The sequence below is a fragment of the Artemia sp. Qi Xiang Cuo genome, chromosome 2, assembly GCF_049724085.1.
Source record: "Artemia sp. Qi Xiang Cuo chromosome 2, ASM4972408v1, whole genome shotgun sequence".
Lineage (NCBI taxonomy): Eukaryota > Metazoa > Arthropoda > Branchiopoda > Anostraca > Artemiidae > Artemia > Artemia sp. Qi Xiang Cuo.
This window is the reverse complement of record NC_142795.1, coordinates 30,076,913-30,098,277: the sequence shown is the minus strand read 5'-3', so window position 1 is coordinate 30,098,277 and position 21,365 is coordinate 30,076,913. Positions and strand designations below refer to the sequence as shown.

The 21,365-nt window shown below is 37.1% G+C and overlaps 1 protein-coding gene across 1 annotated transcript in view; it reads left to right on the top strand.

Annotated features, from left to right (window-relative positions):
• cnk (connector enhancer of ksr) overlaps positions 1 to 21,365 on the top strand; it is a 122,894-nt gene that overhangs the window by 63,526 nt on the left and 38,003 nt on the right. Inside the window, exons 11-13 of the mRNA XM_089100439.1 lie at positions 888 to 1,031; positions 13,184 to 13,344; positions 16,983 to 17,079. Of these exons, the coding sequence (XP_088956565.1) occupies positions 888 to 1,031; positions 13,184 to 13,344; positions 16,983 to 17,079 (402 nt within the window). The remainder of the gene's footprint in view (positions 1 to 887; positions 1,032 to 13,183; positions 13,345 to 16,982; positions 17,080 to 21,365) is intronic.

Sequence of the window (21,365 nt, the reverse complement as noted above, 5' to 3'; positions counted from 1 at the left end):
TTTAGATTGAAGCATTGTTTACCTGTTACTCTTTCGAGCGTTTTAAATCCATTTTTTGAAAATGTAGGCGATTAAATCCCTATTGTTAAGGTATAGTGGGCCCCTGCATTAACGGGACAGGGACTAGGGTAGGTGAAACCAACCAGAGATTAAAACTGGGGAAATTAACCCATATTTCTTCATTGCAAAAACCTCAAACCTATCCCTTAAACTGAAGAACACAAATCTCACAGCATCACATACCATCTATTCCCTAAACGTCTCGGGTTAAGTGTCCCTGTACATATATAACAAGGCTCTTGCTTCTTTAATGGAGGAACTTAAAAAATCAGTCCAAAGGGAGTTAAACCAGGCAAGGCATCCCAGCAAAATTATATCATATTTTAATAATAATCAAAAACAGGAGCACCAATTAACAAAACTGTATGGGAGGGAAGAGCGGGGATTTTAAAAAATCTCTTGAGAACACTTTTTGAATTTAATTTCTGTTGGTTTTATAAAAGAAATATTAAATAAAATATCTTAAGATCGTGTTGAAATAATTTTCTGATTTCCGTCACAGGGTTTTATCATAGACATACTCTATATTCCTATTTAGGAGAATACCTTTTTTTTATCTGTGTAGTTTATTTCTTAGACGATTGTTAAGTGAGTTTAGTTTATTCTACGACTGCTCAATCCTGAATTGATATTTCAGCAAAAAAGCTCTAAAATCAATTTTTAGAAACATATGTACTAATCCCCTCCCCCTCCAACGGAAAACAACAAAGAACAGTATTTTGCTGCATATGGCATTTGCACCTTACGAATTTTACTGGTAATAGTTATTTTGTTTTACCAGCATAATTTAATTAGTATCTTCAAGTGAAATCCTTATTTGTTTTCAGCTGTTATGGCCCTGCCTCCTTTTTTAACACAGCGGGTTGAACCACCACCCCGAACGGTTTCTCCGCTGCTTGGTTTGAGATTGCAACCTCCAAAACCTGAAGAGATACATGTTGCTTTAGAAAGACTTAAGCCCAGAACAATAGGTACATTTTCTTCACTTTTATGGTAACTTATATAATAGTTGCTTACCTGTTTTGCCCAATAGTTTTCTTTATTCGTTTTTTTCAGTTGATGGCAATTCACTTAGTTTTGATCGAAGGAAAAAGCCAATCTTACGATAAATTGAAATGTTGTGTGTCCTTTTCTAAGAAAAAATGAAAATAGTATCAGAAAAATGTTACCAGTAAACGATTAGATTCTCATAACAATCATGTTTCAGTTTCTAAATAGCGTAACTGGCACTTATTTGACTTAGTAATGTTTTCTTCTCATTTCCCCATTTTTATGTTTCAGTTTTGATGACTTTTTTTTTATATAATTTTTGTTATTTTTTATTGAGTAGGCTCAAAAATTACTTTTATAATCTATCAATAACCCGCTACAAAAAAGTGGAGTAAGAAAAAGAAAAGAAATACAGCAATCGATTAAGGGCAGTGTGGACAGTTCGCAACCAAGGTTTGTAACCGATGTCGGGGAGTCCTGAAACAGACTGAGTAAAAAAAAGTTTTTTCAACTGCAATTAAGGAACAACATCAAAACTTAAAATAAACATAAATTATTACATAAATTAAGGGGTTGCCCCCTCCTTAGTACCTCGCTCTTCACGCTAAATTCTTTTAGTATCTAAAAAAAAAGTTTCTTGTTGTTCTAATTAAACGGACCTTGTGTATCAGGTGCCTTAGTTAAAGAATTAGGACAAAAGTCAAACTTTAGCGTAAAGAGCGAGGTGTTGAGGAGCTGGCAACCCCCCTCACATATATAATAATTTCTGTTCGTTTTAAGTTTTGATGTTGCTCCTTACTTCAGTTGAAAAAATTATTTTTTTAAATTTACTTTCTGATCGCTTTCCTTGGCACCCTTTCATTTAAAAAAGATCCTTTAGGAAATTCGAACCCGATGAAAATTTCAACGGGAAAATTTTCCTTAAACGTCTCCACGTGTAAAATTGATTCTGCAAAGAGAAGGCAAGACAAATAAAAAGAATTTCGCATAGGAATTCTGGCGATTTCCCCCTGTGTAAAATTTCCCCTGGAAAGTCACCCTCCTGAAAAATACCCTCCCCACAGAAAATTCTCTCCGTGAAAAATTCCCCCAGCAGGAAATTCTCCCCCTTCCCCGGAAAATGTCTGTATACTTCCCAATACAAATACTATACATAAACAATGGGTAAATTTTATGACTTACAGACATTTCCTTAGTGGCTGTGGGGGTAATCTTATTCTCAAAGGCATAGATACTGAACCTTCAACTATGCTGAACAAAATGGCTATCTCAAAATTTTTGTCGGATGACTTTGGAGAAAAAGTGGCGTGGTAGGGGGACTAGTGGCTCTCCAATCTTTTTGGTCGCTGAAAAATTGCACTAGAACTTTTAATTTCCATTTGAATGAACCCTCTTCCAATATTCTAGGAATATTAGGACCATACGATTACCCCTGGTAAAAACAAACAAACAGAAAAATAAATTAACACGCATCCTTGATCTTTTTTCTGGCAAAAATAGAAAACTTCATAAATTGCGGGTAGGAGATTGAAACCTCTACAGTAGAGTTCTCTCGTATGCTGAATCTGATGATGTGATTTTCATTAAGATTCACTGAGTTTCAGGGGATGTTTCCCCTGTTTTTTTGAGAATCAAGCGAATTTTCTCAGGCTCGGCTTTTAATGGGTAACACCAAACTTAATGTATCTTAAATATTTGGAACCAGTATAATAAGCCAATTCTTTTGATGTATCTATTAATATCAAAATTCCATATATTAGGGTTTCGGTTAATATTGAGTCGCATCGCTCCTTACTTACAGTTCGTTACCACGAACTGTTTGATACGAAGTTTCTATTTTTAAACAACGGAGGTAGACATAATAAAAAGCGGCAATATAATCGGATGTCTTTTTCATGAAGAAAGAGGTAACTTACTTACTTGTACTTGTAGCAGTACTCAAGCATCTCCGTTCTCCCTGGCGTCCAGTAGCTTTGTCATTGTAGTAAGCCAAGAATCTCGGTCGTTTGCGAGTGGCTCAGTCAAATCGAGCCAGGACTTTTCCCATTTTCTTCCATACTTCTTGAAGCCACCGATTGGGTCTAGGTCAGCCATTATACAGGCGAGCCACGTCTTCTTTTGTCCCGCATATCGCTTTTTCCATCCCGAAAGAGGTGTACATCTGAGGGCTTTATTGATAAAGGTGTGGCGTGGGCGGCGAAGTGTATGGTCGAACCATCAGACTCTTCTTTGTTTAATTATAGTGGCCAAATCAGAACGCTGATAGCAGATTTTGCGGATTTCGACATTGCTGACACGATCACGGAGTTTAATGCCAATGATTCTCCTTAAACATGAATGGTCAAATACGTTGAGGGCTTGAATGTTGGATGCTTTCATAGTCCATGTCTCACAGCCGTATAATAAGGCAGACCGAACAAGGGTCTAATAAATCCTTATTCTTGTCTTCAGACGCACATTTTTCTGGTTCCATAGAGAGTGATTTAGCTGGGTGAAGACTCCAATTGATGAAGAAATTCTTGACTCTATTTCTTATCTGCATCCTATTGGGTCTATCAGAGAGCCAAGGTACTTGAATTCCTGTACCTCATCTATGGGCGACTGTTCTAGTAAAATTGGGGGGTCTTGAGATGATATGCCAGACGCCATGACTTTTGTCTTCGAGGAGCTTATTTTCAGGCCGACCAGAGAGGATTCTTCAGCTACTTTCGACAGCATACATTGGGCTACTGAACTAGATTCACATAATAACCCAAATAACATTGGCATATTTCAAATAGATGATCACAAAATTTGGACTTACTTTAACGCTTGCAAATGCCGTCATTGCTCTGGTCATAATCTAATCGACTATGAAATGAAAAGACACAGGAGACAATATACATCCCTGTCGGACATCAAAATCAGTTTGGAACATCGAGGAGAGTTCTCCACCGATCTGAATTTGGGCTCGCGTATGCTGGTAGTATGCTTGGATAAGTCTGACTATTTCGCCTGGTACTCCATCCTCTGTCATGGTCTTCCAGATTCCATCCCTTAGAAAAGAATCAAAAGCTGTGATAAAATCTATGAATAGAGACACTGTTGGTTTCTGGTGTTTTGCCCTGTGTTCAAGAGTTTTTCTTAAGACGAATAGTTGGTCAATTGTACCCATGTCTGGGTGGAATCCTGATTGATTGGGCCTTGTCTTTACGTTGCGCTGGATACGAAAACGATTATTTAGCACTATGACAAATATTTTTGCAGCAATACAGATGAGAGAAATCCCGCGACAATTGCTGCATTTTGTCTTTACCCCTTTTTTGAAGACTGGAACGATGATAGAGTCTTCCCAATCCTGTGGAACCATCTCTTCTTCCCATATACGACAGGTTAGTTTATGAAGCCTGCTGACAAGTGCTGTCCCTCTGTACTTGTAAAGTTCAGCCGGAATGGCATCAGGACCAGGGCTTTATTGCTTTTAAGGCAGTTGATTGCTTGTTGGACTTCATTTAACGTGGGGGGAGCCACATTCACAGCATTGTAAATATTGCTGGGTGAGTTTGGTTCTTGCGGATCATCAGGGCTACGACTTGGATTATCATCCATCGCTGTGGGTAGCTGGTTCTGGTTAAGTAGTTTGCCAAAGTGCTCCTTCCAGCGATTTATTATTTCAATATTATTCGAGAGTAACTTGCCGTTTTCATCTTCGACGGATGTACTAGTAGGCCTATGTGATTTATTCCTGATTTATTTTAGGAGCTGATACATCTTCCTTGTGTCCGATCTAGAGGCAGCGGCTTCCAGGTCTTCAGCGATTTTCTCCCAGTACTGGTTCTTATCATTCTTAGCCGACTAGTGCCATTCTCTTCTCAGGCGTTTGAACAACTCCGATTTTCTGTCCTATATCTGTTGCTTTTGCTCAGCCAACTGAATTGTTCGTGTTGACATCCATTTTTTGGATAGTGTTTTGCGGTATCCTATCGTAGTTTCTGCAGCCTCGTGGATTTTATTGCGTATGGTAAACCACTCTTCATCCAAACTTTGAGTTTGCTCGTCGTTCGCTTGCACTTGGAGAGCTTCAAATCAGCTAGACAACTCCAAGCAGAATGCCTGTCGTATATTAGGATCATCGAAGCGGTTGGTATCAAATCTTCGTGAAGGTTTCCTCTTAGGGCGTGCTGCAAGTCGTAACTTTAGATCTAACTTGACTAGAAGATGATCCAACCCATGTTTGGAGCCAGTATCTGCTCCAATGTATGATCTACTATTCGTAGCCATTGATTTCCAAGGCAGGACATGAGGATGTAATCAATCTGGCTTTTTGCTCTATCGTTTCTTGAATGTCATGTGGCTCTGTGGCTGGGCTTGTGTTTGAATAAGGTATTAATAATGGTATTGGTAACCAAATCATTCGTCATGGCAAAGTGAAGAAGTCTTGATCGCCTGCCACATCTAGCTCCAAGACCGAAGTGGCCAATGGCAGACTCAGCATTGGATACTTTTCCCGATTACGCCGTTGAAATGGCCTGTAATAAAGATGAGGTCTCGTTTTGGGACTTTCTTAAGCGTACAAGTTAGAACTTGGTAAAAAAAAAGATCTGTTTCGCTCTCCGGTGCGTCTCTGGTTGGAGCAGAAACTACAATAAGTGATATGTTGAATAGGTGGCCTTTGGAATCGCGCTCTTGCTACTCTATGTGAGATAGGTTCCCACTCTAGAAGTGACTTTGCTGATAGGGAACTTAAAATAATGCCCACTCCACCATACGCAGATCCATCAAGGGACCCGGAGTTGAAAAAGGAGAAAGAAGCGTCCTCCTCAAGAGTTCTATTCTCTGAGCCTGCCACAATGCCGTTGAGCCGAGTTTCTGTAACGTACATTTTGTCTTTATTGTAACGCAATGTTACCTCAGCTAAAAACGACAGGATCGTAAGGAATTTCATTAAACATGTGTTTCAGTACCCTAGATTGAGGGGTTGTCTGTGTTTCTGAAATAGGTCTTTAGCTTGCCAATTTTTTAGAGAAGGCGTTGATGAAACTTTCCAATCATCGCTTGCCGGGGATGCCGTACTATGGGTTTGCCAATTTTTCGGAGAAGGCGCCGATGAAACCTTCAACGCATCCCTTGCCGGGGATGCTGTAGTATGGGTTGGACTCTTTATATTGACTTGCATTTGGATGTTTCGTGGAAATATATTTAACCATGCAGGTCTCCACTCCCTGATGGCACCCTCTGCGGTTTGGCCTAGCAAGAATTGGGATAGGCAATTCCGGCCGTTTCCACCTGACAACCACGATGAGGAAACCGCAGTAGGATTTCTCCTAAGTTTAACTAGGGACGGAAGACTAGACTAAACTGATGGTGGGACCACACCTCCCGAACCATCAGGACCATCCAGACTTTTTAAACCCAACCTAGTTCACAGGAGCTTTATTCAGGCAGAGAAAGTCAGGCAAGAAAGGGGTAAAATACCGAAAGAAGCAAAATAGAGTAATCGGTAAAAACTATATGTAAATTAGCCAATGATTTTCTATTACATCTTCCTCAATTGACTATAATTTACAATTTTGGGATAACTAAAAAGATTTTTTTTTTTTGTGATCAGTGAAGGTGTGAGTCCAGAAAGATTTAAATGTTTTACTAATAGTTATCCCTAATTATTACTCCTACCGCTATTAATCAGAGTTGTATTAATTATTCTAGATACAGACTGCATTGATGATTTGGGTGTCCCGAATAAAACTATTAACAAAATTAAAGAATTTCCGTAAGATTTGAGACTTGAGGGCGTGAGAATAGACTGAGTTGGGCCACCACGCGGCATTATGGTTTCTGGGACTGGGAGGCATTGTAAATAGCTACCAGATAGCTCTTAAAAATTGAAATGAAAATATACTAATAACGTTTAAATTTTATTAAGACAGTGAAAAATAATAAAAATTGTTAATATAAACATAATAATACAAGTCGGAATATTTCGGCTTTACATCCAGAAGCCTTTATCAAAGGGAAGAAAGTATGTAAATAAGCAAAAGAAAACAAGTTTAAACAAAATATGAACATAACAAGGTACCCATTACGTACCGTTGCGTACCAATACACAAGGCACAAGGTTGAATGCCTCCTATATTCTATTGTATGTATGTGTCTGAATCAATTTTCTGATATGAAACTCTGACAAAACAAACAGTTGGTTTATTTAAAATTTCTCGTATGCCCTCAGTTATGTTAATTAAAACAAAATACAAGTCAAGAAACTATTGTGTTTGATACAATCATACCATAATAATTAATATAGCCTAGGGTGTATGCAAAATTTTTAAGTAGTCCTAAAACCGCAGTAGGTTTTAGGCTTCTGCAGTGAGACGATACCCAAACTCTTGTTTGTAGTTATTTTTATTCGATTCAAACTTGATTTGCATAGTCAATTTAAGTTTCACTCGTTTTAAGATTTATTTATTCATTTACATTAATATATATTGTATGTTTGTTCGCATCGATTGTTTATTTAATTTCTGTTCGTTTTAAGTTTCATTTATACTTTAATAGCAAAATATTTGTTTTCGTTTTAAGCTTGATTTTCATATTCAATCTAAGCATTACTCGCTTTAAGATCTATTTATTTATATTATTACTTGTTGTATGTTTTTTGCTATGATTGTTTTTTTAATTTCTGTTCTTTTTGGGTTTCATTTATTCTTTAATAGTAATTTCTGGTCGTTTTGAGTTTGAATTTTTACAGGTATTTGTATATCATGAGCTTGAGTTTAAAGTGGCCTTTACTTTTTTTTTAAAAACTTATTTTTAAGAAAGTTTTTTTTTTAATTAATTTATGTGCGTTTTTTATTGCAAAAAGTTTCAAGTTTTTATGGCATGGGGGGGGAGGGTTCTTACTGTCCGATTATTCTTGACTTTAAGAAACGGATCTAGAACTTTCAATTTAAATCGAATGAGGCTTTTTTCAAAGTCTATACGATTACCTCTTTGATAAAAACCTTATATATGAACAATAGACAGCTTGCATAACTTGTGGACAGCGATTGACCGCAATGAATGGATTGACAAAATAGCTCCAATAAGGGGGTTTAGACCATTTCACTTGCTGACACAAAGGGATCACGACTGTTTGGAATTGACCTTAATAGGAATTTGTGTGCCATAGCAATTTTGCATCTATCACAGAGTATGTATTTAACCTTATAATTGGATAATTATAATAGATTTCCTATGTGTTCTTCCCATACGAAACCCCTTCCCATAAGTTATAACCCCCCTTAATAAGTTATGCCCCAGGGCATAACTTACAACGCCTACCCCCGGGCCCTGGTGGGCTGTGTTGACACCGGAGTTTTTTGTTATCAGAACTTTGAACTATTTTAACAAAATGTCTATCTTAAAGTTTTTATCTGATGTATTTAGGGCTTGGAGGCGGGAGAGGGGCTAGTTGCCCTTCAATCTCTTTTGACTCTTAAAAAGTGAAAAAGAACTTTCATTTTCAATCAAATGAGCCCTCTCTAAATTTTATACGAGCATTCCTTCCATAAGAAATAATATGAAGGATTCGAAGAATCCTTAAATTACAACCCTTGCCCTGAATTGTAATTACAACCCTTTTACAACCCTTTGGGGGAGTTGTAATCCTCAAAGACCTAGTTTTCAGAACTTAAAACTACGTTTAATAAAATGGCTGTCTTAAAATTTTGATTGGATGTGTTTGGGGAAAAGGTGGGTGTGAGAAGGGGGTTAGTTGCCCTCAAATCACTTTCGACTATTACAAAGGGCACTAGCCCTCGGAATTTCCAATCAAATGAGCCTTCTTTGAAGTTTCTACGACAACGTCTTCTATAAAAACCTTATATGCCCTCAGGGCATAACTTAAAACCCTTGCCCTGAGGGTTGTGGGGGAGTGTCCTCCTCAAAACATATTTTCTATTTGGAAAACAATTACGCTGAACCAAATGACTATCTAAAAATTTTGATTGGATGTGTTAGGGGAAATGATGGGCGTGGGGGGGGGGGCTAGTTGCCCTCCAATCACTTTCAACTATTAAAAAGGGCACTAGCCCTTTGAATTTCCAATCGAATGTACCTGTTTTGAAGTTTCTACGACAACGCCTTCTATAAAAACCTTATATGCCCCCAGGGCATAACTTAAAACCCTTGCCCATAGGGTTGTGGGGGAGTGTCCTCCTCAAAAATATATTTTCAATCTGGAAATCAACTCGCTGAACAACAATGGCTATCTCAAAATTTTGATTGGATGTGTTTGGGGGAATGATGGGCGTGGGAGGGGGGGGGGGCGCAAGTTGTCCTTCAGTCACTTTCGACTATTAAAAAGGACACTATCCCTTTGAATTTCTAATCGAATGACCCTTTTTTGAAGTTTCTAAGACAACGCCTTCTATAAAAACCTTATATGCCCCCAGGGAATAACATAAAACCCTTGCCCTGAGGGTTTTGGGGGAGTGTCCTCCTCAAAAACATATTTTCTATCAGTAAATCAACTAAGCTGAACAAAATGGCTATCTCAAAATTTTGAGGGGATATATTTGGGGGAATGATGGGCGTTGGGGGGAGCTAGTTGCCCTCCAGTCACTTTCAACTATTTAAAAGGGCACTATCCCTTTGAATTTCCAATCGAATGAGCCTTTTTTGAAGTTTCTACGACAACGCCTTCTATAAAAACCTTATATGCCCCCAAGGAATGTCTTAAAACCCTTGCCCTGAAGGTTCTGGGGGATTGTCCTCCTCAAAAACATATTTTCTATCTGGAACTCAACTACGCTGAACAAAATGGCTATCTCAAAATTTTGACTGGATGTGTTTGGGGAAATGATGGGCGTGGGGGGGGGCTAGTTGCACTCCAATCACTGTCGACTATTGAAAGGGGAACTAGCCCTTTAATTTCCAATCGAATGAGCCTTTTTTGAGGTTTCTACGAAAACGCCTTCTATAAAAACCTTATATGCCCCCAGGGCATAACTTAAAACCCTTGCCCTGAGGGTTGTGGGAGAGTGTCCTCCTCAAAAATATATTTTCTATCGGGAAATCAACTACGCTGAACAAAATGGCTATCTCAAAATTTTTATTGGATGTGTTTGGGGAAATGATGGGTGTGGGGGGGGGGGGCTAGTTGCCCTCCAATCACTTTCGACAATTAAAAAGGGCACTAGCCCTTTTAATTTCCATTCAAACGAGCCTTTTTTGAAATTTATAAGACAACGCATTCTATAAAAACCTTATATGCCCCCAGGTCATACCTTAAAACCCTTGCCCTGAAGGTTGTGGGGGAGTATCCTCCTAAAAAATATATTTTCTATCTGGAAATCAACTACGCTGAACAAAACGTCCATCTCAAAACTTTGATTTGATGTGTTTGGGGGAATGATGGGCGTGGGGGGGGGGGGCTAGTTGCACTCCAATCACTGTCGACTATTGAAAGGGGCACTAGCCCTTTAATTTCCAATCGAATGTTCCTTTTTTGAAGTTTCTACGACAACGCTTTCTATAAAAACCTTATATGCCCCCAGGGCTTAACGTAAAACCCTTGCCCTGAGGGTTGTGGGGGAGTGTCCGCCTCAAAAATATATTTTCTATCTGGAAATCAACTACGCTGAACAAAACGGCTATCTGAAAATTTTTATTGGATGTGGTTGGGGAAATGATGGGCGTGGGGGGGGGGGGGCAAGTTAAACTCCAATCACTTTCGACTATTAAAAAGGGCACTAGCCCTTTAATTTCCAATCGAATGAATATGTTTTGAAGTTTCTACGACAAGGCCTTCTATAAAAACCTTATATGCCCCCAGGGCATAACGTAAAACCCTTGCCCTGAGGGTTGTGGGAGAGTATCCTCCTCAAAAATATATTATCTATTTGGAAATCAGAACGCTTAACAAAATGGCTATCTCAAAATTTTGATTGGATGGGCGTGGGGGGGGGGGGCTAGTTGCCCTCCAATCATTTTCGACTATTAAAAAGGGCACTAGCCCTTTAATTTCCAATCGAATGAGCCTGTTTTGAAGTTTCTACGACAACTCCTTCTATGAAAACCTAATATGCCCACAGGGCCTAACTTAATACCAATGCCTTGAGGGTTGTGGGGGACTTTCGTCCTCAAAAATATATTTTCTATCAGAAAATCAACTACGCTGAAAAAAATGGCTATCTCAAAATTTTGATTGGATGTGTTTGGGGAAATGATGGGCGTGGGGGGGGGGAGGGCTAGTTACACTCCAATGACTTTTGTCTATTGAAAAGGACACTGGCCCTTTAATTTTCAATCGAAAGAGCCTCTTTTGAAGTTTATGCGACAACGACTTCTATAAAAACCATATATGCCCCCAGGGCATAACTTAAAACCCTTACCCTGAGGGTTGTGGGGGAGTATCCTCCTCAAAAATATATTTTCTATCTGGAAATCAACTATGCTGAACAAAATGGCTATCTCAAAATTTTGATTGGATGTGTTTGGGGGAATGATGGGTCTGGGGGGGGGCTAGTTGCCCTCCTATCATTTTTGACTATTAAAAAGGGCACTAGAACTCTCGATTTCCAATTGAATGAGCCCCCTTTGAAGCTTCTACAACGACTCCCTCCGTATGAATTGCCTCTGGGAAAAAAAAAAAATTAATAATAAATAATAAAACATTTGAGCCATATGGCTTTTACTATAGGCAACGCTACAGCGTTGCCTCTGATTTTGAACTTTCACTTATACTGATCACTTTTGATTGGTAAGTTTAAACTTAAGTAATTTTAGATACCCGTAAAAAGCGTTTTTTTTTTTTTTTTTTTTAATTTTTTTTTATTATTATTTTTTTTTTTAATTCATATATTGACATCAGAATTACTTTTCTATAGCTCTGGTTACCATTGGCATCTTTGGCAGGTTGCTGAATCTAAGCGGGAGGGAAATTCGCTTGAATTAGGAATAATTGAGGATGCAGAGGTTATGTTAGGTACCTAGAAAATTTACTTAGCGGATAGCTTCAAATCTAGACATGTTGTTAGCAAGGATGGTGGTTGTACCACCATATGAGAGTAATAAGCTACACGAAAAACAATTTCCGATCCAATTTTCATCGGTTATATGACACTAAGGTTAATGTACATGTTCCCTCTGAAACAAACAATTTTGTGACGAGTCTGCAGCTGTAAATTGTACCAAAATGACAAGAAAGCCATATTATTGGATTCATTTGTCTTAGATCCATCCACTCACTGAGCCAGAATTGTGATATCATCGATACTCCTTGTTAGAGAGGGATCTAAATCTGCATATAAAAAGGGGAAATCGTCCTTTTTCAACAATTTCCAGTGTGTTTTCAATCTATTAGACCACACGCCACATCTGTACACCACATTTTTAAAACTAATTATTTGATGGATGGTTTCAAGTGAACCTCAGCTATGAAATCATAGTAAAATATATGCCTTTCGTTGATATATTAAAACCGTAAAAGAGCAGAGAAAGAACCCAGCAAAACTAGCGCAAGGAACCGGAACCTTAAGACGGTTAGGTCACATTTTATTGATGATAGGCTGCCAAAAATCGTGCTTTTCGGGAATCTTGCTTGGCCGAAAGCGAAAATAGAACCTCCTCGATTGGAATGAGAGGATTATGTAAGAATAGTCTTAAAGCAAGTAGAGATTTCATGGGATTGAGTAGAGAGAGAAGCTCTGAACTGTCTGCTGTGTAGGAGAGGCCTGCAAAATTACTTGGCCCTAGGGCAGCTTGGTACTATGATGAGCTCTCAGTAGTAGTTAATTCTAACAATTAAATTCACAGAGATTCACAAGAATTGAAGGGTTGCGAGAATTGTCATTTAACAGATTTTTACATCTGGAATGCAAATGTTCAGCCTTTACATACCACAAACAGCATTAGCAACAAAACTAGGTATATCCTTGGAATTTTGGAATGAGTAAAATGTAAAGTTTTTCTAAAATATTTATGATGTTTTGTTGCAACAATCACTCTTATGGTAAGGAGGTAGAAGAATTCAGAAACTTTTCTTGTGTTTATCGCTGAATTCAATGTAAAAATTTAAAAGAACTTTATGAGATCCATTGTTTTTTTTATAATTAAAAGAAATTGCATTCCTGTTGGTTTTTTTTCTAATTTGTTTGAACTAAATGTTCTTATTTAGAGTCTGGTAGAAGCGTGCCATGTCGTTCCCTCCAGGAGATTGACTGTCAAGGCTGGTTGTATCGGAGGCGTATTTCGCGGAGGTTCCTTGGCGGGACACGCTGGACCAAGAGATGGTACGTCCTACGGAAGAACACTGTCTATGGCTATAAAGATCAGGAGGTGAGTTCATTTTATCTTTACGCTGCTAATTTGCAATCTTAAAAACGCATAAGAAAGCAAATTTATCCGAATAAGTACGGACCCTATTGTTTGAGGCAATATTGGCAAATATAGTACATTAAAACGCAAAATGTTGAGGAAGATGTTTTTAACTTTGAAAATCTTTTAAATTTACAATAAGCCCTTCACATCCTGAATTTTTTTTTTAAATTTCTGGGCATGTCTTATTCAAATTATCAAGTGAAGTTTAACTTTTTATTTTTGGCCACCCTTGAATATTTTGTAAATACACCCCTCCCCCCCCCCCCGAGAAAAATTGTAAGTACCTGCCTGAAAAGGGCTATTATGTATTGCTAATAGTTAATCAGGTAATAGTTAATCAGCTAAGATGGGGCATAATGGACTCTCTGTATGCCTTAACCTAACATTCCGACGACCTTTAGCTAACTCTATGTATGTCATTGGCACCCAGAGACAAATGCATAAATGCCTCTAATGTGACCCTCTAAAATGGAGCTCATAAGCATCGGGCTGCTTTTTTACATAAAAATTTCCACTTTTTCAAAAAAAAAAAAAAATTAAGAAAAATAAATGCATGACCGTGGATTTTCAGGTTAATATACGTATACTTATATTTATTCCAACAACTACTACTACTACTAACAAGTCACCGCAGCACCAAGCCGTCTGAGGCCAACACGTCTGAGGCCTTTTTCTCATTATAACTCTAGAAAGCGGGATTACCCACACTTTTCATACAGCTTTCTGTTTGAAGTACGTTCAGTCAGCCGGGTACCCAGAACAATCCGTAGGCAATTTCTCTGGAAAACATCTAGCAAATATTCATCCGCTTTTCGGAGCGCCCATGCTTCAGAGCCATGTTTGACCACTGTTATCACTGTAGCTTCCAATATTCTAATCTTGGTTTGCAGACTTATCTTCCTATTCTTTCAAACTTTTTGTAACCGTGAAAAAACACTTTGAGCCTTGGATATTCTACTTTTAACATCTTGACTGCTCCCACCATTTTTACTAATAATAATACCAAGGTAAGTGAAGCTGTCCACCTGATTAATCTTTTCGTTACCGAATGTCACCTTTTCATCTTCACTTATTCCTGCCCTTAGTGTCTTAGTCGTCTTAACACTAATTTTTAAACCTATTCTATTATACTGAACTCGCAGAACCTCAAAAGTTCATTCATTTTGCTCACACTTTTATCTAGGATGCTTAAATCATCTGCATAATCTAAGTCCAGGAGAGTTTTTCCTCCCCATTTATTCCGTGGTCTCCCATTGCCTTTCCTGTGCTCCTTAAGACAAAAAAAAAACAGCTAATGACCTCATTTCCTACCTTAACTTTAGTAGTGTTATTCTCGTACATAGCACTAATCACTTTAATGTATTTGTCTGCTTATATGCAAATATATGGTCCATATTATATGTTTCCCATAAACGCTGGCCACTAAGATTTTGAGCATTTAAACACCTTAAAAAAATTGCCACTATACATCTAGGAGACATCTATTTAACATGAATAAATCCCATAAGCACATTTGTCTGAGAGAGTTCAATAACTGTAACCGATCAAATATATAACTATAAATTCTATAACATTTGTTTTGTAATTAGAAGACGAAGAAGATTTTGCCACCTTCATTAGAAATTAAACTTAAATTTAGGCAATATTAACGAATAAAATTTACAACTTGAGACTTTGGATGAACCCAGCTATTGAACTCTCAGAAAAAACCAGTGAATGAACGGTAAGCTATTATTTTGTTCTATATAATTATGTTAGTTTTAATTCTAATACTTTAGTATATCTGCTTATGACGATCGTTGTACATGTGGTCAAAATATCCAGACTGTTGTATCTGTTTTTACTGTATAATAAATGGACTTATCCCCGTTTGAACTTTTATTCGTTCGTCATAGAAAGGCAGTTCGGTTTTAAAAAGAAAAACTTAATTTAAGTTATTGCGTCGAAAATGGGGTGATTTACTCTGAAACTCTAAGCTATGAAGTATATATGAAATTATATTTTTATGAGGGGTCCCTTCTCAATGGGGCAGGTTTGAAAATGTTTTTTTTTTCATCTACACTTTACTTGTGCTTCTGAAATAAGGATCTATGCGTTTAAGCACACAGTTATGCTGGAAGTTGATGAAGAGAGGTAAATCAAGCGTTTTAAAAAACTACTGATAACTCCGAGGGAAAAATGGTATGAATGTGTAAAGATGCGTCACTATTTTTTATAGTCTAGAATAGACAAGTGAGCAATTTGAACTTCATGATTTTTTTCAGGCTTATTTTATCCCTTACCCTTAGACCTTAGTTCTCCAGGGACAATTCCTTATTCCTTTTCACTCCTCACTATCTACGTTTTATTAAGGAATGATGCTAAGTTTAGTTAAATAAACTGAAGTAGGCAACCTTTTCTTGTTTTACTTAAGAATGACAAGGAATGATTCATTCATTTCTTAACTTAGACAGGGAAGAAATCGTATTTCAACCCATTTTTCAACTCAACGAATTCCTCTATGTATTTATCCCTCTTTTGTTGACTTCCCAATTATCTATTCTTGTTATCTGATTCTTAGACTCTTCTACTAAACCCTCTTATTCGTCCCATGTTTCAGACCATTCTTCAGCTCTCAATATCCTCCAGCTATTTATCCTTCTTTTGATTTAGTAATTTTCTGTTTCAATTATTTAATTCTTATATTCTTCCACCCAACCCTCTTATTTTTTGCCATATCCCAGCCCATTCTTCAACTCAGCAACATCCTTCAGCTATTTATCCTTTTTTTGACTCATTCATTTTCTATTTCTACTATTTAGTTCTTGTTCTCTTCAACTCAACCCACTTATTCTTCCCATGTCACAGCCCAACATTTAACTCAACGACCTCCTTTAGATATATATTCATCTTTTTGAGACTTCTTATTTTGCTATATCAGTTACCTACGTCTTAGACCTTTCAGTTCAGCCGTCCTGTTACTCCCTTATTCAGCTTCCTAATTCATTTTGTTTTATTCCTTGATTATAAAATTTCAATACATCAAGCGAAATATTTGACCGTTTGACGATTTACCAACAGTGGTTTCAATTCATGGAAATTTAGGGAGGAGGATGTTTATCAAAATCTAGTTTTTTTCAAGTCCTCGATGAAAATAGCAAAACAAATTACCATTTTTCAATGATAATACAAAAAAGGAAGTATTTTTCAAATCTAACGGGAGAGACATAAGGATCTTGCGTTGGTGGGGGGAGGGGGGGAGGGGTCAACTTCCAAACATTAAAAAAAGGTGCATACGCCAGATCACAAAGACCATAAATTCACTAACAGTTTTCAGACTATGCTGCAATGCCAATCGCAAATCGAAACCACTGTCAGGAAAAACTGGGTCTACAAACAACAGAAATAACAAAAACCTTAAAAATAAGAACGAGAAACTAGCCGAAATTAAAAACGTACTGAAGAAACGGGTACCTGTTTCTGTTTTTCCCTTCTTATGTTATCCCCCCCCCCCCGCCTCCAAGAAACATAGAACTGAAGCTATAGAAAAAAATAACCCTGATCTTATCTTGCTTAGGCTTTGCAAGATTTTATTTTTAGAATGTCCACTTTTGCAGGACCAAAAAGCAGAGAGCCTGATGTGTCTCAGTGGTTTTAACGTTACGGCTACTATTGACAAATCAAAGAAGTATGTTTTCAAAATTCATCATTCTGGTAAGTACAAGTCTAAGATTCTGATATTTTTTTTTTTTTCTTACACAGATAAATATATTTATTATATCTACACAAATTAAAAGTGCATCGTTAGTGTTATGCAGAGTAGATAAACCAGAACTTTAAAAATTCAAAATTAGAGATATTGTTAAATTTCTATTTTTATACTTAAGTAAGCAATTAAAAACATAACTTACTTATATAAGTCGTACAAAATAAACCAAATTGATTGAAGAATCGGGAAAAAGAACAAATTTTAAATGGAATTTATTATGTAACGAAAGTAACAGGTTTTTATAATATACATGAATCTTGACTCTCAAGTACGTTTTATTTTAAAATTTTATTTGTAAAATTTTCAAAATTGTGTATCTTTTGCAGCAAATAAGGTACGTTGTGGCCATCTTCTTGTGATCTTTTTCAATTCAATGCTCTCCCGTGTCGCTTTTACATTACACAGGTCTAGATAATGTTTACCAGTTTGGATAAGTCAGGGCTTTTCACCGTTTTATCTCGGCTATTAAAATTTTTTCTACACCCCCCTCCCCCTTCTCCACGGACTAGTAGTTCTTGTCGTGTGAGAAATTACGTCATTGTTATTCCCATTATATCTGTAGGAAGAGCTATTGAAGCTAAGCCATCCTTTGGTTTCAGTACCGATCAAGCAGCTGTAATTGTTTCACTTTCCTCCTTTGAAGTGCTCGTATTTTCTTAAATAATCTGCTTTTTCTTTTTTACCCGATCCGTGTTCCGATTTGGTTTTCCAACATTTATCAGATGCTGCCCCCCCCCCCAAAAAAAATGTGGAAATTAAGGCTCTATCTCTTAAAAGATTTTTTGTGAAGAAATTGTTTACTGAAAAAAAAGTTTAAAAATCTAAATCTTGGATCTTATATCTTCGAATTGTTTCCAGGCAATACTGCAGAAGAATTATTACTGCAAACGATCAGCTTTGGACTTGTGAAATAATTTACACGAATCAACTATAGAATTCTTTTAGTTTGGTAATAAAAGAAGAAACTGCAATTGGTATATTCATTGTATTGAGGTAAAATACTTTGAATAAATGAAGATACGTAATAAAAAATAGACGCGTGGTAAAGCTGTTTTTTAAGTAAAATCTTCAGTAATACCAGAGTTGGCTGCAGTTAGTAAGTTGGTATCTAAGATAGAATGAGAAAACCTCTTTGAATGCATCAGTTATTATTTTCCTTGTTTTTGATTTTGATGAGATGTTTAAATGAGTTTTTCATCTTTTTTCTATTAAATTTGTTCTTAGTTAACGTTTGTAAACTCGCAAGGTTCTTACTACAATTTTTCATTGGTGCAAATGGAATCGATTATTGAAAATGGTTGAGTTCTAGTTATGCGATAAAAATTTAATTTGTAGTTTCAGGTTTTTCCTTATTTTCCTTTTATTGTTGTGTCTGTTGTTACTTATTGTAGATGTGAAATGCTGATTTTCTGGTTCAGTCACAAATAAAGTATCTATATGTCAAATGAGAAAGTAAAAGAGGTAAAATCAAAAGTAAAAAAGAAGAGTAAAATCAAAGAGTCAAAGAGTAAAGAGTAGAATCAAAAGCAAAAGAGTTAAAAATCAAACACAATTTTTTTAAGTCTGAAAGAGCTTTGCAATAAAAAGGGGTTGTAATGAATGCATCTAGAGTGACTGTAAGTTGATGGAACACTTCCTTTAGTGAATTCACACTGAAGTCCGCATGAAATTTTAGAAGTTAATTTTTTCTTGTAGTTTTCAAATAGTTCGTTAAGGAGCGAGCGGCTTGGTCCAACAGTAACCGAAACTGTAAAAAACTGAATTTTGATACATCAAAAGAATCTACTTAATATGCTGATTCCAAATATAAGGTCCATTAAGTTTAGTGTCACCCATCAAAGCTACGAGCCTCAGAAAATTTACCCGATTTTCGACAAAGGTGAAAGACCCCTTAAAATTCAATCACGGCGTCAAATTCAGCATATCAGAGAATTCTGCTTTAGAGGTATTAAGCTCTCATCTGCAAAAATGTGTAATTTTGTATTTTTTGCCAGAAGGAATATCGCGGATGCGTGTTTATTTATTTTTCTTTTCCCCCAAGTTTGATCGTATTGAACCAATGATTCTAGAATATCGGAAGAGGGCTTATTCGAATGGAAATTAAAAGTTCTGCTGCTCTTTTTAAGTGACAAGAAATATTGGAGGACATTTAGACCCCCTCCCATGCTTCTTTTCCCGCCAAAGTTGTCCGATTAAGATTTTGAGATATCCATTTTGTTTAGCATAATTGAAAGGTCCAATAATGCCTTTAGGAATAACAGGACCCACCCCCATAGCCCCTGGGAAAATGTCTGTGAGTTTTTCTGCTGGGGGTGATTTTGCACGGGGAGAATTTTCGCGGGGCTGAACTTTAGAGGCGAAATTTGGAGGCGGGGCTGAACTGGGGAATTTGGCAGAATTCCTGTATGAAATTCGTTTTATTTGTCTTACTTTCTGTTGGCCTACTAATTTTTTATGTGGAGATGTTCCAGGGGAACGGCCCGGGGGAAATTTTCAGTGGGGTTGGGATTGTCGGAATTTTTTGATCGGGGGAGGGGGCATTTTTTGCGGGAGTAATTCTCCTTGGGTGAATTTTCCACGGGGCAAATTCTCTATGGGGTGATTTTCCGAGGAACAAATTCTCAATGGCAGAATTTTCGCCAGAGCAACTTCCCATTAAGGGGCGGGGGATTTCCGGGAAAAATGTTCCACAGGAGAGGGATTTCCAGTATGATTTGAAAAACAATTAGAAATTAAAGTCTTTTCAAATGAAAGTAGGCTAAGGCGAATTTTTCAGGCGGAATCGTCCTCAAGAAAGTTTACGGGGGAATTTTCAGCGAGGATGGAATTGTCCGGAGGGAATTTTCGGGGGGGGGGGAGTATTTTTATGGGAGGAACTTCCTACGGAAGAGTTTTCCGTAAGGGGAGCGAATTTTAAATGGAGGATGAGCCAGATTTCCCGGTATTATTTTTAAAGCGATCAAAAATTAAACAAAAGAAACAAGTTTTTCAACTGAAAATAAGAAGCAACATTAAAACTAAAAACTAACATAAATAATTCCGTATACGAAGGAGTTACTCCCCCCCCCCTCTTCAATACCTCGCTCATCTTGCTAACGTTTGACTGATTGTCCGAATTTTTAAAGATTGACTCCTGAAACAAAAGGACCGTTTAATTAGAATAAGAAGCTTTTTTAAAAGTACTAAAAAACTTTAGCAGGAAGGGCTAGGTATTGAGGAGGGGAGGGGTTAACCCACTCATATACGGAATCATTTCTGTTCGTTTCAAGTTTTAATCTTGTTCCTTATTTTCTGTCGAAGAAACTTGTTTTTTTTATTTAATTTATTGATAAAGCAAAAACACATGTGGTTACAAGTAACTTTTGAGGTTTGTTTTTCGATTGTCGTGTTAAAATATGGCTTAAAATTCCATTTTCAGGTTCATTATTAGAGAGGGTCAAATCCAGAAAGGTAAATTTATCGATAAATCATTCCTAAACATCGTTGCTAAACTGGAATTCTTTTTTTTTCGGTTAAAATTGTGTAATGCTAGTAAAGGGGGGGGGGAGTTTCGGGTATACCAGGTGACTTCACATTTTTAGAGATTTAAAAATCATACTCACCACGTATTTACCTAGTTCCACTCTTAAACAAAGGAATGTCATTAATATTTTTTTATATTTTGGTCAAGATGGTTCCAACCTCTGAACCCCTATGTAGCACAGAAAATGTCAGTAGGACTGAGACAACTAAGGAGGCACTGATCTCCACAGGGGGTCTGAGTTTTGTAATCGTTCATCGGAGACCTCAGATTCACTAAATTTTCAAAATTGCTGTGGGGTATACTGTGCTTCAGTGTAAAAACAAATAAAATTGTATAAAATGCCTATGGTCTAGAAGCTGTTAGTATCTTCACAATCTCGCATGCATTCTGTTCCTAATTTTGGAGTTTTGGGTCAACCAACAACCGAACAGCGTTGTTGTCTAGAACATGCACAAGTTGAACAATGTGAGAAAATGTTCCAAGACAAATGCTATTACAATAAAGTATGTACCGTATCGATGGATAAGGAAAAAATAAAGAAAGGCCAGGACAAAAATAGGGGAAAAGTGCCTAATCTATCTCAGCATGCAAAGTTTAAGGAACACAGTGTGACTATACATTTATATGATTTATATATTTTATTAGTTTATATTATTTGACTGCGCCACCCATCTGGTATTTTACTCCAATTTTTGTTCATATCACATT